This window comes from Accipiter gentilis, chromosome 27 (genome assembly GCF_929443795.1).
Source record: "Accipiter gentilis chromosome 27, bAccGen1.1, whole genome shotgun sequence".
NCBI classification, from domain to species: domain Eukaryota; kingdom Metazoa; phylum Chordata; class Aves; order Accipitriformes; family Accipitridae; genus Astur; species Astur gentilis.
Window position 1 is genome coordinate 12,493,660 of NC_064906.1, and position 17,135 is coordinate 12,510,794.

The window sequence follows — 17,135 nt, forward strand, 5'->3', positions numbered from 1 at the left end:
CGCTGTGTGCAGGGGTGAGGTGGACTGGCGTAGCTTCATACCAGATCTGTGAGATTTTTCTTGATAGAAGAAATACCCTCCATCTTATACAGGACTCAGAAAAAGATCAGGACAATGCCCCTTTTTCACTCTGGTTCATTTTGCCCCCTTTTGATTTGGGTTTAGCCTCTTTACCAGTCCTAATCTTCTACTGGAAAAGCTCCAGAATAGTCTGGTGAATGTGCAATACTCGCTTTACCAGTCAATGCACCAGTCAGGGGAAGGTAGCAGGCAATTTTCTGAAAGAGAATATGGTTGCCGTACTGTCATAACTCTGAGCCCAAGGTCGAAAAAAGATGTGTTTGGTGCTCCTCTGTTGCTGCGTCTCTCAGGATGAAATATTTCTAATACTTCCCAGAGAAAGTGCTATGTGCAAACAATTATAAAAGCTCATGGGCTGTGCTACACATCAGATTCTTCATATATGTGTCAATAAAAACTTTCCCTTCTCTGAGCCATCTATAGCTGTAAAGAAAAATCCACATATTAATACAGTGATATTTCCTCTGCACTTAAATCCTAAATACCATAACAACTTTTCTGTTTGCACAGCTTTTAATTCAGTTACGGAGCTCTGTAAAGCATGTTTTCTATTCACTGAAGTCAGTTATTACAAACACATATTTATAATAACATATATGTTATCCAAATGCATTTAAGCTTTAAAATCTATGTTTCTGGTTGCATGCACCCCAAATTTCCATAACTGCAGGGTAAGAAAGTATATTAGTGTCTTTCAAGTTGGACATCTGTTTAGAATGTTTTGTGGCCGCGCTAAGTCTTAAATCAATTTGGTTATAAAAACAAATATTCTTTACAGTATTAAAATAAAAGAATGGGCATGATTTATTGCTTGTTTTTAGCAACTGACTTGTCTGAGGAAAGATGGACCATGTGGAATGAACTGACTTAAAAATTCACTAACATGATGCAGTTATTTATTGATTTTTACAGACAATGATGACCTGTAAGGGCTCTGCTCTGCTGTTTTCCTGTTGCTTTAGCACTCTCTTTTAATACTTAAGGAAAGCAAGGCTATTTAACTTTCTGTATGCCTTCTCGCAGTAAATGAATAATGTGACAAATCATATTTTGGTATCTCATAATGTGCTGTTATAAATATTTTCTTATCGTTTTCTTTCTGCTTACTCCCATTGGGAAAATACAGTTAGAATGTAGATTTCTAAACATCTTTTCTTCTTTCTCCAGTCTCTATATGCGCTAAACATTTCTCCTTGAGTTTTTCTGCAATTCACAGGTTCATATGGACTTCTAGGTTAGAAAGGTTGGGGGAGTTGCTAGAAAGAGAATTGGAGCACACAGAAGCATGCAAAAAGTGCCACAGAAGGATGCAAAAGGTAACTTGTTATAAGCACTCATTCTTCTTTTGAGCTCTCTGCCTTTATTTTAAAACACTTCCTTTTTCTTTTTCACCTCACTTTCTCTTGTGGCTTGTAAAGGTGGTTCTGTTCCCCAGGCACCCACCTACAGTTTCTACGCTAGACTCCAGGTCCCACCCCCACTGAAGTCAACCTTCCGCTTGGTGGGGGAGTGAAGACAAAAGTGACTGAGTTTCCATACCGAGGTCACTGTCACTTCCAGGGTGCTGTTACCAGAGATCTCGGATCTACCACTGCTCCAGGCAGCAGAGAGCAGTGATTTCAGACTTCTCTCCCCGACGGCTCCCAGGCCAGCTTCTCGCTGAGCAAGCAACCAAGCAAGCAGCAGCCCCTGCATGCAGGCAGCAGCAGCAGTGCAGCAGCCCAAGTTCCTCTTTCCCTCTCTGCAGCCAGCATTCAGAAGCCTTTAATGAAACATCAGCACCACAGCCTTACCTACCTGCAGCACTCTGAGGAGTAGGAAGAGGAAAATGGAAGCAAAAGTAGCTCAGACAATCAAATTTTTTGTTGCCGTGTAACACAGATGAGGTTAATAGAGACAACCCTTAGAAGTAATGCAAGTTTAGAGAGCTACCCAATACCAGTTAAGCACATCTTGGAAAATTTTAAAAAAACAAACCAAAACAAAAAAACAACTGGTCATCAAGATGCTCTTTTGAACTGCAATTTGACTTCTTCTACATTTATTATGGACAGTGGATTAAATCAGGGGCTAAATCCAGAGTGAAGACTGCTTGCAGTTTAACAAGAATGTTATCCAAACATCTTACACACTTTTTTTTTTTTTCTTTGAATAGGATATGATAGTTCTGAAAAACTCTGTTCAAAGAAAAGAAAGTAATTTGAAATTGCTAGCTCTGGCAATCTGGACACCTAGTGTATTTCGATCACTTTGTATTTTAAGAGTTTATAAAAGCAGTATGGAAGGAATAAGAAGCAACCAGTGTTGCTTCATGAGGAAATGCTTGTGTTTATGAGAATATTAAGAATGTCTGTCTCTTTTTTTCAAATAGCGTGTGTCATTTAAAGCATCAAGAAGAAAATTATATTGGCTTCCAGCTCCCTGCTAGTTTCCTGCACACGATCACCTCCCTTCTCAGTAGTCTAAAAATAATGGGAAATATTAAAAAATGAGAAAAGATACAGTTGAGAAGCCAGTTACATTCAAGAAGCTATAACGCTAGAGAGAAAATGGATGCCCTGAGTACGTAGGTGCTTGAAATAATGATGACCATAAGAAGGCAGATGCAGACTAAAGTCTATAATTATTTTCCAGAAGTGAAGTGGGGTTATGTGAGAAATTGATGGCATGTGGGCTTGAAAATGAAGGTGTGGATGACAGTCTAGGTTCAGTGTTCAAAGCAGTCCTTTGAATGGACACGCATTTTCCACCAAGTAGAGAGAGTTTGAGGACGAAGCAGACTTGTATTTCAAAGCTTCTGCTTTGAACTCCCATGTGAGCACAGATTTACTAAGAAGTGGATGAAGGGTCTATAAGCCACCTAGTAGCACTATCCAGAACCTGCTTTCCTGGTCACACAACACAGTTGATACTGCACGGGTCTCTAGCCTCCTACTATATATGTGCGCTGCAACTACAGCCATTTCTGCGTCTCTACGTATATGTGTGCATTTGTGCTCGTGAGTCTATAGATGATCACATTGCTAATACAAAATCAGTATGTCCTGATAACCTTGGTCTCAGCCCTGCAAAATACTGAGCTCTACTTCCAGTCCTGCAAAGCGTCTAGATGCATTCCTGAACTTAAAGGCTTATGCCCGTGGATAAATGCTTTGACAGCTCAGGTCCCGATTCCTCCACATTCCCTGCAGGAGGGAGCGGAGGAGGAGTAAGGAGGGCGCTGACCCCCTGCCTCTACGGTGAGTGATGGAACTTACTGTTCCATTTACAGTTCCATTTTAAAAATAGATGCTGGGCAAGTAAGCAATTAAAATTCAAGAAGGAAAGCAGAACTATCTGGCAGTTGTTCAGTAAGCCTAACTTGTATAAAAAAGATCTGCACGTAGCTGGTGTAAGTATAAACAGTCAGCAGCATAAGATTATGAAAAACAATTCTTGCCTGGCAAATGTAATTACTTTTAACAAAATTTAAAAGCCAGAGGATTGAAGAGAATGCAGCACAAATATTCTCTCTACAGGCTGGGTCACTCAGCTGTACATGCAGTAAGCTCCCATAAAACATCTGAACCGTTGTCTTCAGACGTATCGATGCAGAGAGGTGCAAAAGGTTCCAAATTCCAAGCAGGACCTACGCTGGCTCAGCCCCGTTCCCAGTCAAACGAACTCACTAAGAGACTTGGTGGAGTGACCTGAACACCACGTGGTGACACCGCTTCTAAATGCGAGCCGGTTCATGCCTGCTCAATGAGCTCAGATGTGTCTTCACACACCAAGACACCTCCTAGCTCCCCAGCTCTCCTCTGTGGCATTGAGTTCACCAGGAGAAGTGATGAACAATAGTTGTCCCATGACTGTCTCACCCTTATCCAGCACTTTCTGGGCTCCACCACCCCCTCCTCCCCAATTCTCTTCTGGGTAAATCACTCCCTGTCAATGGCCTGGCAGCAGAAGCACCATTGTTCCATCTAGTGGAGAGCTATTCAGTGTTGATGGCCTTTGATTTCTCTTTCCAAACATAGGCCTTGCCTCTGCCAGATAGGATTTTGTTGGTAGGGTTATGCTGGCAAATCTTTCTAACATAAGCACAGTCTATAGTCCCTGAAGATTTATTGTGGCCCGCATCGGTCTAACTTACATCAATTCTGTGAATATAATAAGTGCAGACAATACCAAAGCCTCTCAGAAAATGTCCAATATAAAATAGATACACTAATTTACTGTGAAGGTTACAATCATAAATAGCATTCAGAAGAAAAGTAAATAACGGCATTCATAGTTTGGCACAGACACGTTGCCAATGTGTCACATCCTGACGGATTGGGGATATGTCTGTGTCAAACTATGAATTCCGTTTTTGCTTTTTGAATGCCGTTTACAATTGCAACTGTCCATGTGGATTATTGCATCTATTTTTATAGCCAAGGCTCTGTCTGGGAAGATGTAACAGAGCAATCAACAACACTGACTGGTTCTATTTTGCTGGAACAATAGTGTTTCTGCGAGCTGGGCTCTTCCATCTTCATGTGCAGGACAGGAAGGCTGGGGTCCGGTCTTCCCCTCGTCTTGAAGATCATGGGCAAAAGAGGGATGGAAGCTTATTATGTGGGTATATTTGTCAAAGTGAGGTCTCCCTGCTGAAAGCAAAACAAGAGTGGTCAAGCCAAAGACTTAATAGTGATTGTGAGGTCAGGCGGTGGGGCACTGCAGAGAGATACAGCTCTGAACTGCTGGGGAAGCTGGGAAGCCACACAAGTGCAACCACAGAGACCTACCATGGAGCTGGTGCCACCCTCCTCACTGCTGTCCAGGGCGAGAGGGGACAAGGGAAGGCTCAGGCACTCTCTAACACTCCTGTTCCCCTCCACTCCTTCCCCAGTACATTCATGCCCAGGCAGTGCATTTTCATTCAATCTGTACCACAGGCAACCTGAGACTAAAGCTTCGTATGGATGAAACATCTATTGGATCATTTAGACTAGGTATAAGGAGGAAATTTTTTACAATGAGGGTGGTGTAACACTGGAACAGGTTGCCCAGAGAGGTGGTAGGTGTCCCATCCCTGGAAACATTTAAGGTCAGGTTGGATGGGGCTCTGAGCAACGTGATCTTGTTGAAGATGTCTCTGCTCATTGCGGGGGGTGTGTGTGTGTGTGTGTGGTGTGGTGTTGGACTAGATGACCTTTTGTCGAGGTTTAAGCCCAGCTGGTAACAAAGCACCATGAAGCCCCTCACCACCACACACCCACCCCCCACCCACCCCCCCCCCAGTGGGATGGGGAGGAGAAAATATAAAGAAAAGCTTGTGTGTTGAGACAGGGACAAGGAGGGATCACTCACCACTTATGGTCAGGGGCAAAAGACAAGCTCAACTTGGGGGAAAAACAAAATCAATTTAATTTACTACCAAACAAACCAAAACAAGGATAATGAGAAGTAAACCCAAACCTTAGAACACTTTCCCCCACCCCTCCCTCCTTCCCACCTCAACTCCACTCCTGGTTTTCTCTCCCTCCCCCTCCCCACCAGAAGTGGAGGGGCACAGGGAATGGGGGTTGGGGTCAGTTCCTTACACCTTGTCTCTGCTGCTCCTTCCTCCTCAGGGGGAGGACTCCTCACTCGTCCCTGCTCCAGCGTGGGGTCCCTCCCATGGCAGACAGTCCTCCACCAACTTCTCTAAGGTGAGTCCTTCCCACAGGCTGCAGGTGGGCATCTGCTCCCCTGCTTGCCTCCATGGGCCCAGGGAGGGACACAGCCTGCCGCCTCACCACGGGCTGTGGGGGCATCAACCTCCTCAGGGGCATCAACCTCCTCAGGGGCACCTCCTCCCTCGCTGACCTCGGTATCTGCAGAGGGGTTCCTCTCACGTTCCAATCCCCCTACTCGCTGCAGGTTCCCCTTCTTAAATCTGTTCTCCCAGAGGCGCTACCGCCATCGCTGATGGGCTCGGCCTTGGCCAGCAGCAGGTCCAACCTGGAGCTGAGGAAGCTTCTAGCAGCTTCTCACAGGAGCCGGGCCTGCAGCCCCTCCCCAGCTACCAAAGCCCCGCCACACAAACCCAAAACACCTTTAAAGGTCTCTTCCAACCCAAGCTATTCTATGATTAGGAAACATGGGGTTCTTTGCTTTCCTATACATTATTCCTGCCACCTGTATCTTGATGGCCTGAGAAGCTCCAGCACTGTGGCTGGGGCGAAGGCAGGCGGTGCAGGACGCTGCTCTCTGAAGGAAGGGTGATACCTGCCACAGCATCCGAGGGGACACCTCGGCAGTCCAGGCCTGAGGAGCGCTAGAGATTCCTCCCCACAGCAACCAGTCCCAGAAGTCTGCTGGGGGTTCAACGTTTGGATCTCCTCGCTATGAACTGGCATCCCACCAGGGAGAGGATTGTTTTTCACTTGTTAACCTTGGACTTCCATCATCAGCCTGCTCTGGTTTTGGCTGTCCTGTCCCGAAGCCTCCCGTGCAAGAGCCGCTTTAGGTACTTATCAAACACCCCTCGCAAAAGGCCTTGCTGCTTGACTGGGATCACCTGCCACTCCCAGTACAAACCAGAAATCCATCGGCAAAACGTTTTGGGGGAAACCCCCCCCAAACCCCTGCTAGTTAAAAAAAAATAAAATAAAAATCAATCCCCGCTATTACTCAGCTTCCTGGTGAAGCTGGTAAATACCTGATAAATAGGGTGCTGCGCCGGAGGTGCCGGTACGCGGAGGGAGATGTACTTCTGCCACCGAAGGCGACGAACCCGCACCGGGCAGAGAGAGGGTCAGAGGGAAGCCCCCTCCGGAGGCACCGATGTCGGGGACAAGTGGGGGTGCGTTGAGGCCGCTTCCAGTCATCCCTGAGCCGGGGAAGGACCCGCACGGTACTTTTCCCTTTCAACTTTTCGGGAAAGCCGGGCTCGGCGGCGGCAGGTGCACCGAGGGGTGGTGGGGGGGGTGTGTGTGTGTGATCCCCGGTTCGTCTCCCCCCATCCCGCGGCGGAGCGTCTGGCAGCACCGGCGGGGACGGACTCGGGCTTAACGCTGCGGCGCCCGGTGTCCCCGTCCCCGCCGGTGCCGCCGCCGCCTCCCGCCCCCGTCCGCCGGTGCCGCCGCGCCGCCGCAGCGCCCTCTGCCGGCGGCGGCGGGGGGGTGACGGCGGCGGCGGCGGCGGCGGCGGCGGCGGCGGGGACGGGGATCGCGTGCGAGCGGAGAGCCGGCGGCTCGCCCTGTCACTCGGCCGCCAGCCCGCCACCTGAATCACGAGGGGAAGCGGCGGCCGAGCATCCTCCCCCCCACACCCCCCCCGCCGCCGCCACCACCACCACCACCACCACCACCACCCCCGGCGCCCTCCGTCCCTCTCCCGCCGCCCGTTCCCGTCCCTCCGCCCCGGCACCGCCGCCGAACCTCGGCAGCCCCGCTCTGCGCCGCGGGCCGGGGGGCTGCTCCTTCGCCCGGAGAAACTTTGCACACCACACCCCCTCCCTCCTCCTCCTCCTCCTCCCCCCCCCCCCCCCCCACCTCCACCCGGGTCGTGGCGGGGACCGTGGGGTAAGTCGTTGCATCCCGAGAGCTCGCGGTGGGCAGGCGAGGCTTCAGTCACAGCTTTGAGGGGGGCGGGGGGGGGACGGGACCGTCGGCTCCGGCCACCTCGCCCCCCAAAACCCTACCACCAACCCCCCCCGGGGTGTCGGTGCTCCCCCCCCCACCGCCGGCCGTTTCGGCGGCGGTGGGACCGCAGTCGCGCAGGACGCGCCCCGCTTCTTCCAGCCGGGAGCCGGGGATGGTCCGCAGCTCCCCACGCGAAAACAGCCCGGGAGATGCCGGGTGGGTGATGCCCGGGGTGCTGTCCCGAGGGGCTGAAACCGGGGGTGGGTGGGTGGGTGGGGGGGTGCGGAGGGCTCTGCCGTGGTACCTTGGTCACATCTGGCATCACCCATCCTTTCCACGGATGCCTCGAGAGACCTTTTTTTGTGGGGGGAAGCGAGTGAAAGAAAGTTTCACGTCGCCTCTTTCGAGCCCCGAGTGAGCTCGCTTGGCGTAGAACGGGGGTGGGTATGCTTTGGGGTCAGTCAGGACTTCCCCCCAAAATCTTCATTTTCAGCGGTTTATAACTTCAGAGCTAAAAATGCGTGTTGTGTTTCAGTTTGACGTACCGAAGGGGGAAAAATCAGTGAGGGAAGGGCAAAGCGGGTGTACGGGCTCCGGTGCTTTTTCTGACTTTGCGTTACTTTGTTTAGTAAACAAGAATTTCGTACGTCTTCGGGTGAAGCCATAGTTTTATGTCTTTAGTAAAGAATAACGCAAACAGCATAAAACCAAGTTATATCATGTAAAAACTTTTTTTTTTTTCCTCTGAAGACGGGCACAAACAATGTTTGTGCGTCATTTAGTGAGTTTCTAGGAGATAGACTTTTTAAGACCGAAAAAAAAAAAAAGAAACAAAAACCACGAGAAAAACCCAAGAATATACTTGACGTTGTTTGGTAGTTGGAGGTTTCAAAAGGACAACCGGGACTGGATTTAAATAAAACTGAATGATCTGGTTGGGCTCAGAAGTAGTCTGTTGAGAAGAATGTTGAGGCACATATGTTTGCAGTAGATAAAATAAAACAGTTCTCCTTTATGAACCATAGAGAGTGTTATTATTATCCAGGGCTAAGAGTAAATCATTGCATGTAAAGCGAGAGACTTAATGACTGACAAGATCAAATTCACTGGCAAGACACTCGATTAATTTGCAACCAAGAGCAAGAATTTATTTCCTTGAAAAACAAAGTACCTAATACTGTAGATATTAAGATCCAGAAAGAGTTACCAGTTAAGGTTTTGATAGTAACTTTAACGCCGTTGGTCCCGCCGGCACCCCTTGCCTGAGCGCAGGCTGAGACAGTCCTCGCTTTTCACTGCCGCGTCCAGCGCGTCTCTGCATCGGTATATATGTTTGTGACAACCTATTTTTTTTTCCGTAGCTGACCATAAAAGTGTATTCGGGTGTTCGCGGGTCTTGAGGAGAGGACTGGGGTTTCTAGGGGCTGCGTTGGGCTAGTGTGTGAATACCTCCAGTCCTCAGCTCTGGGAGCACGAGGCTCCACAGTCCGTAGGGTGAAGGTGTACTGAGGGGGACTGTTTCGGCGAAGAGCGGCAGGGAAAGAACACTCGTATGTGGAAAACCCGGGTTGTCGTGGTTTCAAGATTTTTATTCCAAATGAGCCGTGGGAGGGGGAGGTACGTTATTACCTCAACTTCCCATCGATTCAGATTTCTGCCCAGGAATCGTAAGGAGGAAATGCATTGCTAGGCCCTGTTTGCAGTGCGGATGCTTACAAAAACCAGCCAGCTGGTCTAATATTGATCCATCGGTTTCAGCGTATAAAAAGATTTAAACTCTACCGTGGAGGATTTAGTAGTCAGAAATGATTTTTCCATTAGATTTGCCTTCCTGTAGGTATACCTAAAAATACAGCAAAGACAGTTTTGGTATCAGGAACTGCCCCTACGTAGTAGAACTAGACTGAGAATTTGGTACAGCTTTTGCTGTCATGTTTTTAAGGAGTTCGATTCAACCTCAGACCCCACTAGACGTGGGGGCTCTGCTGTTGAATAACCAAGGTCTGGTGCCAAATCTTTCCTTAATATTCCTGGTAATTACTGCTGACTCATGCTGACATGTGAGTTCAATTAGCCCCAAATGGAATGTAAAGGATGTGGGAGTGTCTCTTTGTGCCCAGAGACAGCTAGGACAAAGCAGATTTTGGAGGAAAATTTAAGGAATTGCCAAGTTTGGGTAGGAAGTGTCAGCCAGGGTTTTTTTACAGTAATGTTTGAATAACCAATAAAGTCGAGTCCCGGGAAGGGGGTGAATTTGGATAACATGGGCTTGTCTTCACTGCGGAATAACTGGAGTCCTAACTCAGACAGTGCTTCTAATTTGACTCTGTCCACACACACAAACTCATTGCTGGAGAGTGGTGATGTTTTCAATTTGAGTTGGCTTACCCATGAGGAATAAGCTATAGCTCAGATAACCACAATTCATCAACTGCTAACACAATCTGCCTGAACGGCACAAGTGCGATTTTGCTCGACTCTGGCTGCTCCCGCTTGAACGGGGTTACCTGGACAGGAGGCAGCGCCTGTCCGCTTCCCTGGTCCGGGCAGAGCGAAGACGTCATCGGTTCGGCCATGAGGTAAGCAGCGGGACGTTTGTCAATGCGAATGTTCCCGCACAATTGCTGCCTAACTGCCGCGTTTTTTTGTGACAGCTTGCTGGTGGTGGTTGCCGTCAGCGCGGGGCCGTGGCAAGCAGGACGGGAGGACTTTGCAGCAGTGCAGCGCTCGCCAGTGCTCAGAACGGGGCACGGCTGCGCCAAGATGTGAAAAGCAAAAAAATTATCTTTGCCCCAGAAATTAATTTCCTGCCAGCTGGTAGCTGGCAGGAGAAGGTCAGTTTTATGTCAGAGGTATATGCTAATATGTATAAAAGTAAATCCAGCCATACTTGTTTAGCAGAAGCAAGAGCTGCTGCTCTGGGAGAAACAGTTTCATTGTTGGCCCTCTATGCAAATCGCTACTAGGAAACGCAGACCAGGATTTCTACAAACATTTTGAGGTCAAAGCACAGAAGGTGGACCCAAGAGCAAATATGCAGCCTTAAGTGTACCAAGGGGATGCTTTTTTTTAAGATGAAAATTACCCTGATGCAGGCTCCTGGGTCTGCATGAAGAATGAAAATTTCAAGGTGCTTTGCAAGGAATTTGACTCAGAGTTAGGGACCAGCTGAACATTCTGAGACGGAAATGCTTTAGGAGTATGTCTCTGTCGTTCCAGAGCTCCCACAGAGCTGTTGACGCTCATTCTGGATTTAGTTCAATTTACCTTCAGAGTCGTGATCTTTGAGGTTTCTATAGCAGTTGTGGCTGCGTTGTGTGCTGTTGTCAGCTTAACAACTATGACGTGGGTAACTGCAGAACTTGAATGGATGGACTTACAGGATTGCACAGGTGAGGTGGACAAAATGAAGCCATTGTAATGCCAACATTTAGTTGGCATCCCAAATACTTATGAACCCCCGCGGTCCCTAGTGCCAGTGCGTGATACAACCATTTCAGTGTAGACAAAGTAGGACCTGTTCACTGGAGTGCAATCCTCAGGTACACAGGCGTGCAGCTACAATCACAAGAAACCCAGTGTATCTCTTCTACCTTCGATTTTGAAACCTTTTTCTGGATCTTATCCTTTCCCTCTGATAGGTGCTTTCTGGTATGCAGCAGCAGGGCAAGTGCAGGATGGTGGTATAAAATTGTGCAAGACGGCAGTGCTTAGCAGCCTGTCAGTGGAACACTTTTAATATGAGCATCTGTGAGCAAAGCATTTAGTCTGTACCCAGGTACTTGTCGCATGATGAGACTGCTTTGGGCCGGACCATACTGTCTACGGTTTTGAATCAAGGCTGCATCTGCAGACGATGAATAAATAATTTGCATGATGCAGTCTGTTAAGCTGGGGCAGCAAAACATGTTGTTTGCAATCATGTATTTGACCTGTCCTCTGACTGCAGTGGTGCCTGGTGCACCAGAGCTATTGCTCTGTATTCAACAGCAATATCCGTGCATGCATTAAAGATATCAAGTATTTATTCTTTACTCAAGTTTTGTTTGTATTGATGCTAAATGGTGGTGGTTTCAGTAGGTTTAGCTTGCTGAATGCATGTGCTAACATAAAATCAAGTTTTGTCGCTCATTAGGACTGCAAAAATCCACCATTAGTGGATTTCTCCCTGAGCGGATGGAGCTGAGGCAGAGTGAAGTTGAATACGTGGCGGGTTTGGGGTCATCGTCTCGCTTTTCTGGGAGCTGTTTGCTACATTTGGTAGTATACTGATCCCTGGGAGTTGTGATGCTGAGTAGCCTCTCGAACATTTTCCTTTGCTGAAACTCCAAATATTATGCTCTGACCTCGCAGTCACGGCAGCATTGTCTGGAAAGCGGGCTCTTCTTGGCCTCATTGTCTTTCACAGGGATTTGCTTCTCCAACATATGTTTTTCTGATGTCTGAGAACTCCTAGTGCACTTGTCAGTTCGAGTCTTTCTCTCGTCCTCAGATGAGGAATCCTTCCACAAACGCAGTGTTTTATTCTTGTTTCGGGCCATTTCTAGAGAAGCAAAATTTGCTGAGGTGGTTGCGTGGGCGAAGAATACAGGTACCAGAGATTTTGGAGGGGTATATTGAGAAGATTATCATTCAGGTTGGGACCCCACAGGGGTCTGTCAAGGCTGTTCCCTGTCCCATGAATGGCTCGAATGACAGGTCAGAGCATGTGGGCATTCAGCCTGCAGATGTCACCAAGCTGAAACAGGTTTCAGGCACCCTGGAAGACGAGAGTCAAATTCAGAGTGATTTTTGACAGTCACAACCTCCAGAAAACCAAGCAGGATGCGAGTCTGTAAGGTTTTGTGCAAAGGTTTATCTTCAGTCAGCAATAAATCATATACTTAAATACAGCATGGGGAATGGCTGGCTAGGCAACATGAGCTAAAGAGAAAAGGATGTGGGAATTTGGTAGATTACAAACTAAACATGAGTCAGTAGTGTTGCACTGTTGTGAAAATGGTGTGTAAAAATAGGAATGTTTTTGCTAAGATATATGAATAATCTTTTCGTCATACTCAGCCCGGGTGGGTCCTTAGCTGGCACATTGCACTCATTTGGGAGCAGGGTACTTGAGAAAAAATGCAGACTGAATTAAGTGTCCAGAGGAGAGCAACAGGAATGATCAGATAGCTAGAAAACATCACCTACAAGAAAAGATTAAAATAATTTAGTTTAGAGATGGGAAGAGTGAAGGGAAAAAAAGTTTAAAATCTTTAGAAATACAGGGTCGGCTGCAAAGTCAGTTGAACTTAAACTGTTGTTTAAATTCATGTCAGCTAGGGCAAGAAGATTTTACTTTGCAATAAGGAAAATTTAGGTTGAGATGGTTCGGAAAAAAATTGTGATTTTAGTAATAGTTAAATGCTGGAATAAAATCTCTGGGGTACTCATAGAAACTATACTTCTTCAGTATAAGCAGCTTTTGGGAGTGGTTTAACAGCTGTGTTGTTACAGCTATGATGGCCTAAGCATGTAAAAGATGAGAAAGATGTGGCGCTTTTTTATTATATCAATTGATTTAGCTAGAAAAAACAGACAAGGCTTTCATGCTTACAAGCCATTTCTCCGATCTGAAACCTCTGAATGGTTTTGGTACAGCTGCTTCTGTATGAAGCAGGGAAGGAAGTTCTGTGTGATCTCTTGAGGGTCCTTTCAGCCCCATTTGCAAAGATGTAATGATTAACAAAATCTTTCTGTCTTGGGATAGATGGGTGTTCAGGGACTGGGGAGGGAAGGCATCCTAGAAAAGCAAATAAAAGAGCTCTCCCCTATCCTGCAATTGGGGAGGTGCCCTAAGATTTTTGCACCTTGAAAAATTCCTCTTTATTGCTTTTCAGGAGTGGATGAGAATGAGTAAATGTTAGTCTAGCCGCTTTATTAGTGTCAGGTGGTTTTGGATGGTAGCAAATGCTTTATGACAAATTATATTGTGGTAGGATGTATCCGTAAAACACTTGGGTTTTTTATTTTAGAGACTGAAAAAGATTCTGGAAGTTTTGAAGGCAAGAGGTTAAATTTTCCCCCACCTCTTGCCCTAATTACATACAGTGAAATGCTTGCAGTCATTACTTGTTTATGGAAATTAAATTTAGTTCTTTTTAAAAGATCTAAAAGTATATGATGAAGAGTTTAATGAGCACATGGAAAATACTACTGCTGGGGTTATTAATGAGAATAAATTTGTATATATTGATTACTTTAGGGTAGTAACAGATATAATAGTATTAGTATTATTACTATAAATAGTACCTCAGACAACTTGCAAATGTATTTAAACATATTCTTTCCTCTGGACAAGTGTTTCTAAACCAGTAAAAGTATTTACAATAAAAAGTGCCAAAAATTGTCAAATAACAAACAAAAAAAGGTAGCTATGTCCATAGATCTCAGAAACAGAATGGGAATAGATATGTTATACTGCTTACAAAGGAGAAATTCGTGTTCCTGGAGAAGAAATCCTATACTTATACATCCATAGTTAAGGACCTGCGGTAAATCTGAGTACGGATCCAAACCAAGGTGCTGAAGTAGTGCCTTGTCAGCATAGCAGACAAAACTAGCCAGCCTTTCAACCAGTATAACTTGTTTAGCCACTTTTATAATCTCAAAAATAATAGCTACATCAGATTTTACTTTTACTTTTGTCTTCAGATTCTGTATCAGAAAGAACAGGAACTTTTGAGTTTTCATTCTGATTTTCATGTACTTTAATAAACTGAAGACTTGCACGAACTGAGCAAAATCTTGACAACTCGCATGCCAGCCTGGCTCTCAGTGTGTGTTTCTAAACTGTGACCTGCTTCTTTCAAGTGCTGCACTGTTTCTTACACAGGTAGCAAAAACATTTTAAAAGACTGAATTGCAGCGATAACAATAATAACAAGGTCAATTTAAGCATCAAGCTAACATAACTTGCTCGGTTCTAGGAGAAAATATTTTGTGTTTAATTTCAATTTCTCTCTGCATTCCTTTTTTCCATCTCAAACTTTGAGAAAAACACCTTCTTTTTTTCCCCTAAAAGTTTTCGGCTTTTTTTCTGTGGGTCTTCATGTATTTAAGCTCTGCTGAACCTCTGTTATGGGGCTCTTGTCATTTCACCCTCTGCTTCTCCTTTTCTTCCACTGAATGCCTGAGGAGGAGGAACACAGAAGAGCAAAGCCAGGAGAAGAATGGGATTGCATCTTCCCAACAAACTGATGTTACATCTAGGTTTATAAGTCATTTTTGTCCCTGCTCTCCTACTCCTACACACACATTTCAAAATAACTTTTATAATAATAAAGATGTTAGTCCCCATTTTGTTGGCCTTGGATCCAGCCCTCTTTTGCTTCTTTTCTTGGGGAAAACAGTCTGCTGTGTTCTCCTGGTGTCACAGAGGCTCCTCTGAGGACAGGCTGTGTCTCTAAGCCACAGACAGCCACTTTTTTCTTTTTCCACACTGTCTCTAGTGATACAGAAATATACAAATATATAATATATATACATGAAATATATTTATATATATGAAAAAATAGATACACAAAACAAATGAGCTGTCACAGTTTTACTCCTATTCTGCACTAGAGTGCAACTAAAACCTTTTAAGAAGCCTTTTGTGGAAACAGAAGAGAGGAATCAGGGAAATGAGAGTATGGTTATGATGTATGGCAGACTTTTTTGAAAGACTTGGAATTGGATCTTGTTCCACTTGCAGGAGGGGATCACCAGCTTACGGGCTACTGTGGAGAGTCCCCCTGATTTTGATAAGCAATCCTTTCCTGATAAAAATTCCGTTTAAATTAGTTCCATTTTGGCTTTACAGTAGAAAACTCCTAAAAATGGTTCCTAATGTTTCTCTTTTTCTGTCTCATCCGTTCAATCGTCTAATCTATCTGTAGCCTCCCTTTGTATAACTCAGGGTTTCTCATCATGCTGTTAGCGTTTGCTCCAAAAGTGCACCACACCTCTAGTTTGGACTGGTGGATGCGGGATGATAAATAGTCTTACCAGAGATCATTCTGGTATTTCAAAGAGAACCCCAAACTCCAGACAGTCAAAGTCTGATGAAATGACAAGCAAAGTATAAAAACATGGGTGACTGGGAGAGTAACATCAGGAACGCTGGTGAACAAGAGGGTTTGGAGGACCAGCATAGCTTCGTCGTTCATAGTTGCATTTGCAACCTGTGGCTAGTTCTGCGACTCAGAGCGACATGTCTAGTTCACCCCATCACGGTGGTGGAACATGTACCACCTTATGGTGGAACAGGGGAGCAGGGCATGAGGATAAAACAACCCAAAAAGCAGCCAACGCAGGGCCACATTGTGTCTTGTGAAAAAGTGACACAACCCATTCAAAGTGATGCTGTTATCTAAGGGCATTTATCTCTCACTTACAATTACGGAGTAGTGTAGACAAGCTAATGAACTAGACAAACTTGATGCGCTAACTAGCTCTAGCAGCCTTATCATGACAGCACAGAGCTAAATCTGGGCAGAACCTATCTGAAAAGTTATATATACGCTTGATAAATATGCTTGAGTTGTTAGCTTGTACTGAGGTCTGTGTTGCCAGCATAAAGCTGCTCCCAGAACCTGAACTAGCTGTTGGTTGAGGACAGCTGCACTAAGGCCCTGCTCCACTACACAATCATGGCAGAAATATTTCATTGACCTATCTTACAGTTTTTAGTCAAATGTTCTATGGAAATGATACTTATGCTTTCACGGCATCTGCTTTTCAGTCTCCAGAAGTTACTTCTTTTGACCTGTTAGTCAGGTTCCAGCAAACATAACACAGGGACAGAGATCTCAAAGATATTATGTTCCTGAGAGTTTAAAGGTGAAACATGATACACTAATATCCCTACTGAGGGCAAGATTGCAATATGAGATTGGATGTCTTGTTAATCATCAAATAATCCATATGGTTCAGACAAAATCTTAAACGCCCCAGCTGTAGCGAAACTTTTCATCACTGCTCACACCTTACTATGGAAAGAGTAGTCCAGCTGCTGTGGCAACCCTGTATTCTCAGATGGTCGGGGGCAAAGGCAACAGAGGACCAAAGTCAGACCTGGTAGAAAGAGATACCACTCCGCTAACTATAAAGGATTGTACCAGACATATGCCCAATCTGATTTTTTGGTGTGTTTTTATGTGTGCTATGGTCTGTATCCTTCCTGAAGTGACACAGTGCACATGTTAGTTCTAAAAACAGCTTAATTTTTAAAACATCACTTAAAAAAACCCAACCCTGCATCTAAGCTTTTTTAAAAAGTTAGTTGTTTATATCCTCAAAGCTCAAAAAAAGTCTCCTTGAACTTAATTTCAGGCTTTCTTATATAAACAAATAAAGAAAGGAGGGCTGATGAGATAATTTAGTCCCCAAATGAACTTGTCTGTGAGGGAAGAATAGAGATTGAAATTATTGTTCTGC

General features: G+C 45.6%; 1 protein-coding gene across 1 annotated transcript in view; it reads left to right on the forward strand.

Moving 5' to 3' along the window:
* Window positions 1-11,033: 11,033 nt before the first annotated feature.
* The window catches only part of AHRR (aryl hydrocarbon receptor repressor), an 83,352-nt gene continuing 77,250 nt past the window's right edge, over window positions 11,034-17,135 (forward strand). The window contains exon 1 of the mRNA XM_049830458.1: window positions 11,034-11,068. Coding sequence (XP_049686415.1) covers window positions 11,043-11,068 — 26 coding nt within the window. The 5' untranslated portion in view covers window positions 11,034-11,042. The remainder of the gene's footprint in view (window positions 11,069-17,135) is intronic.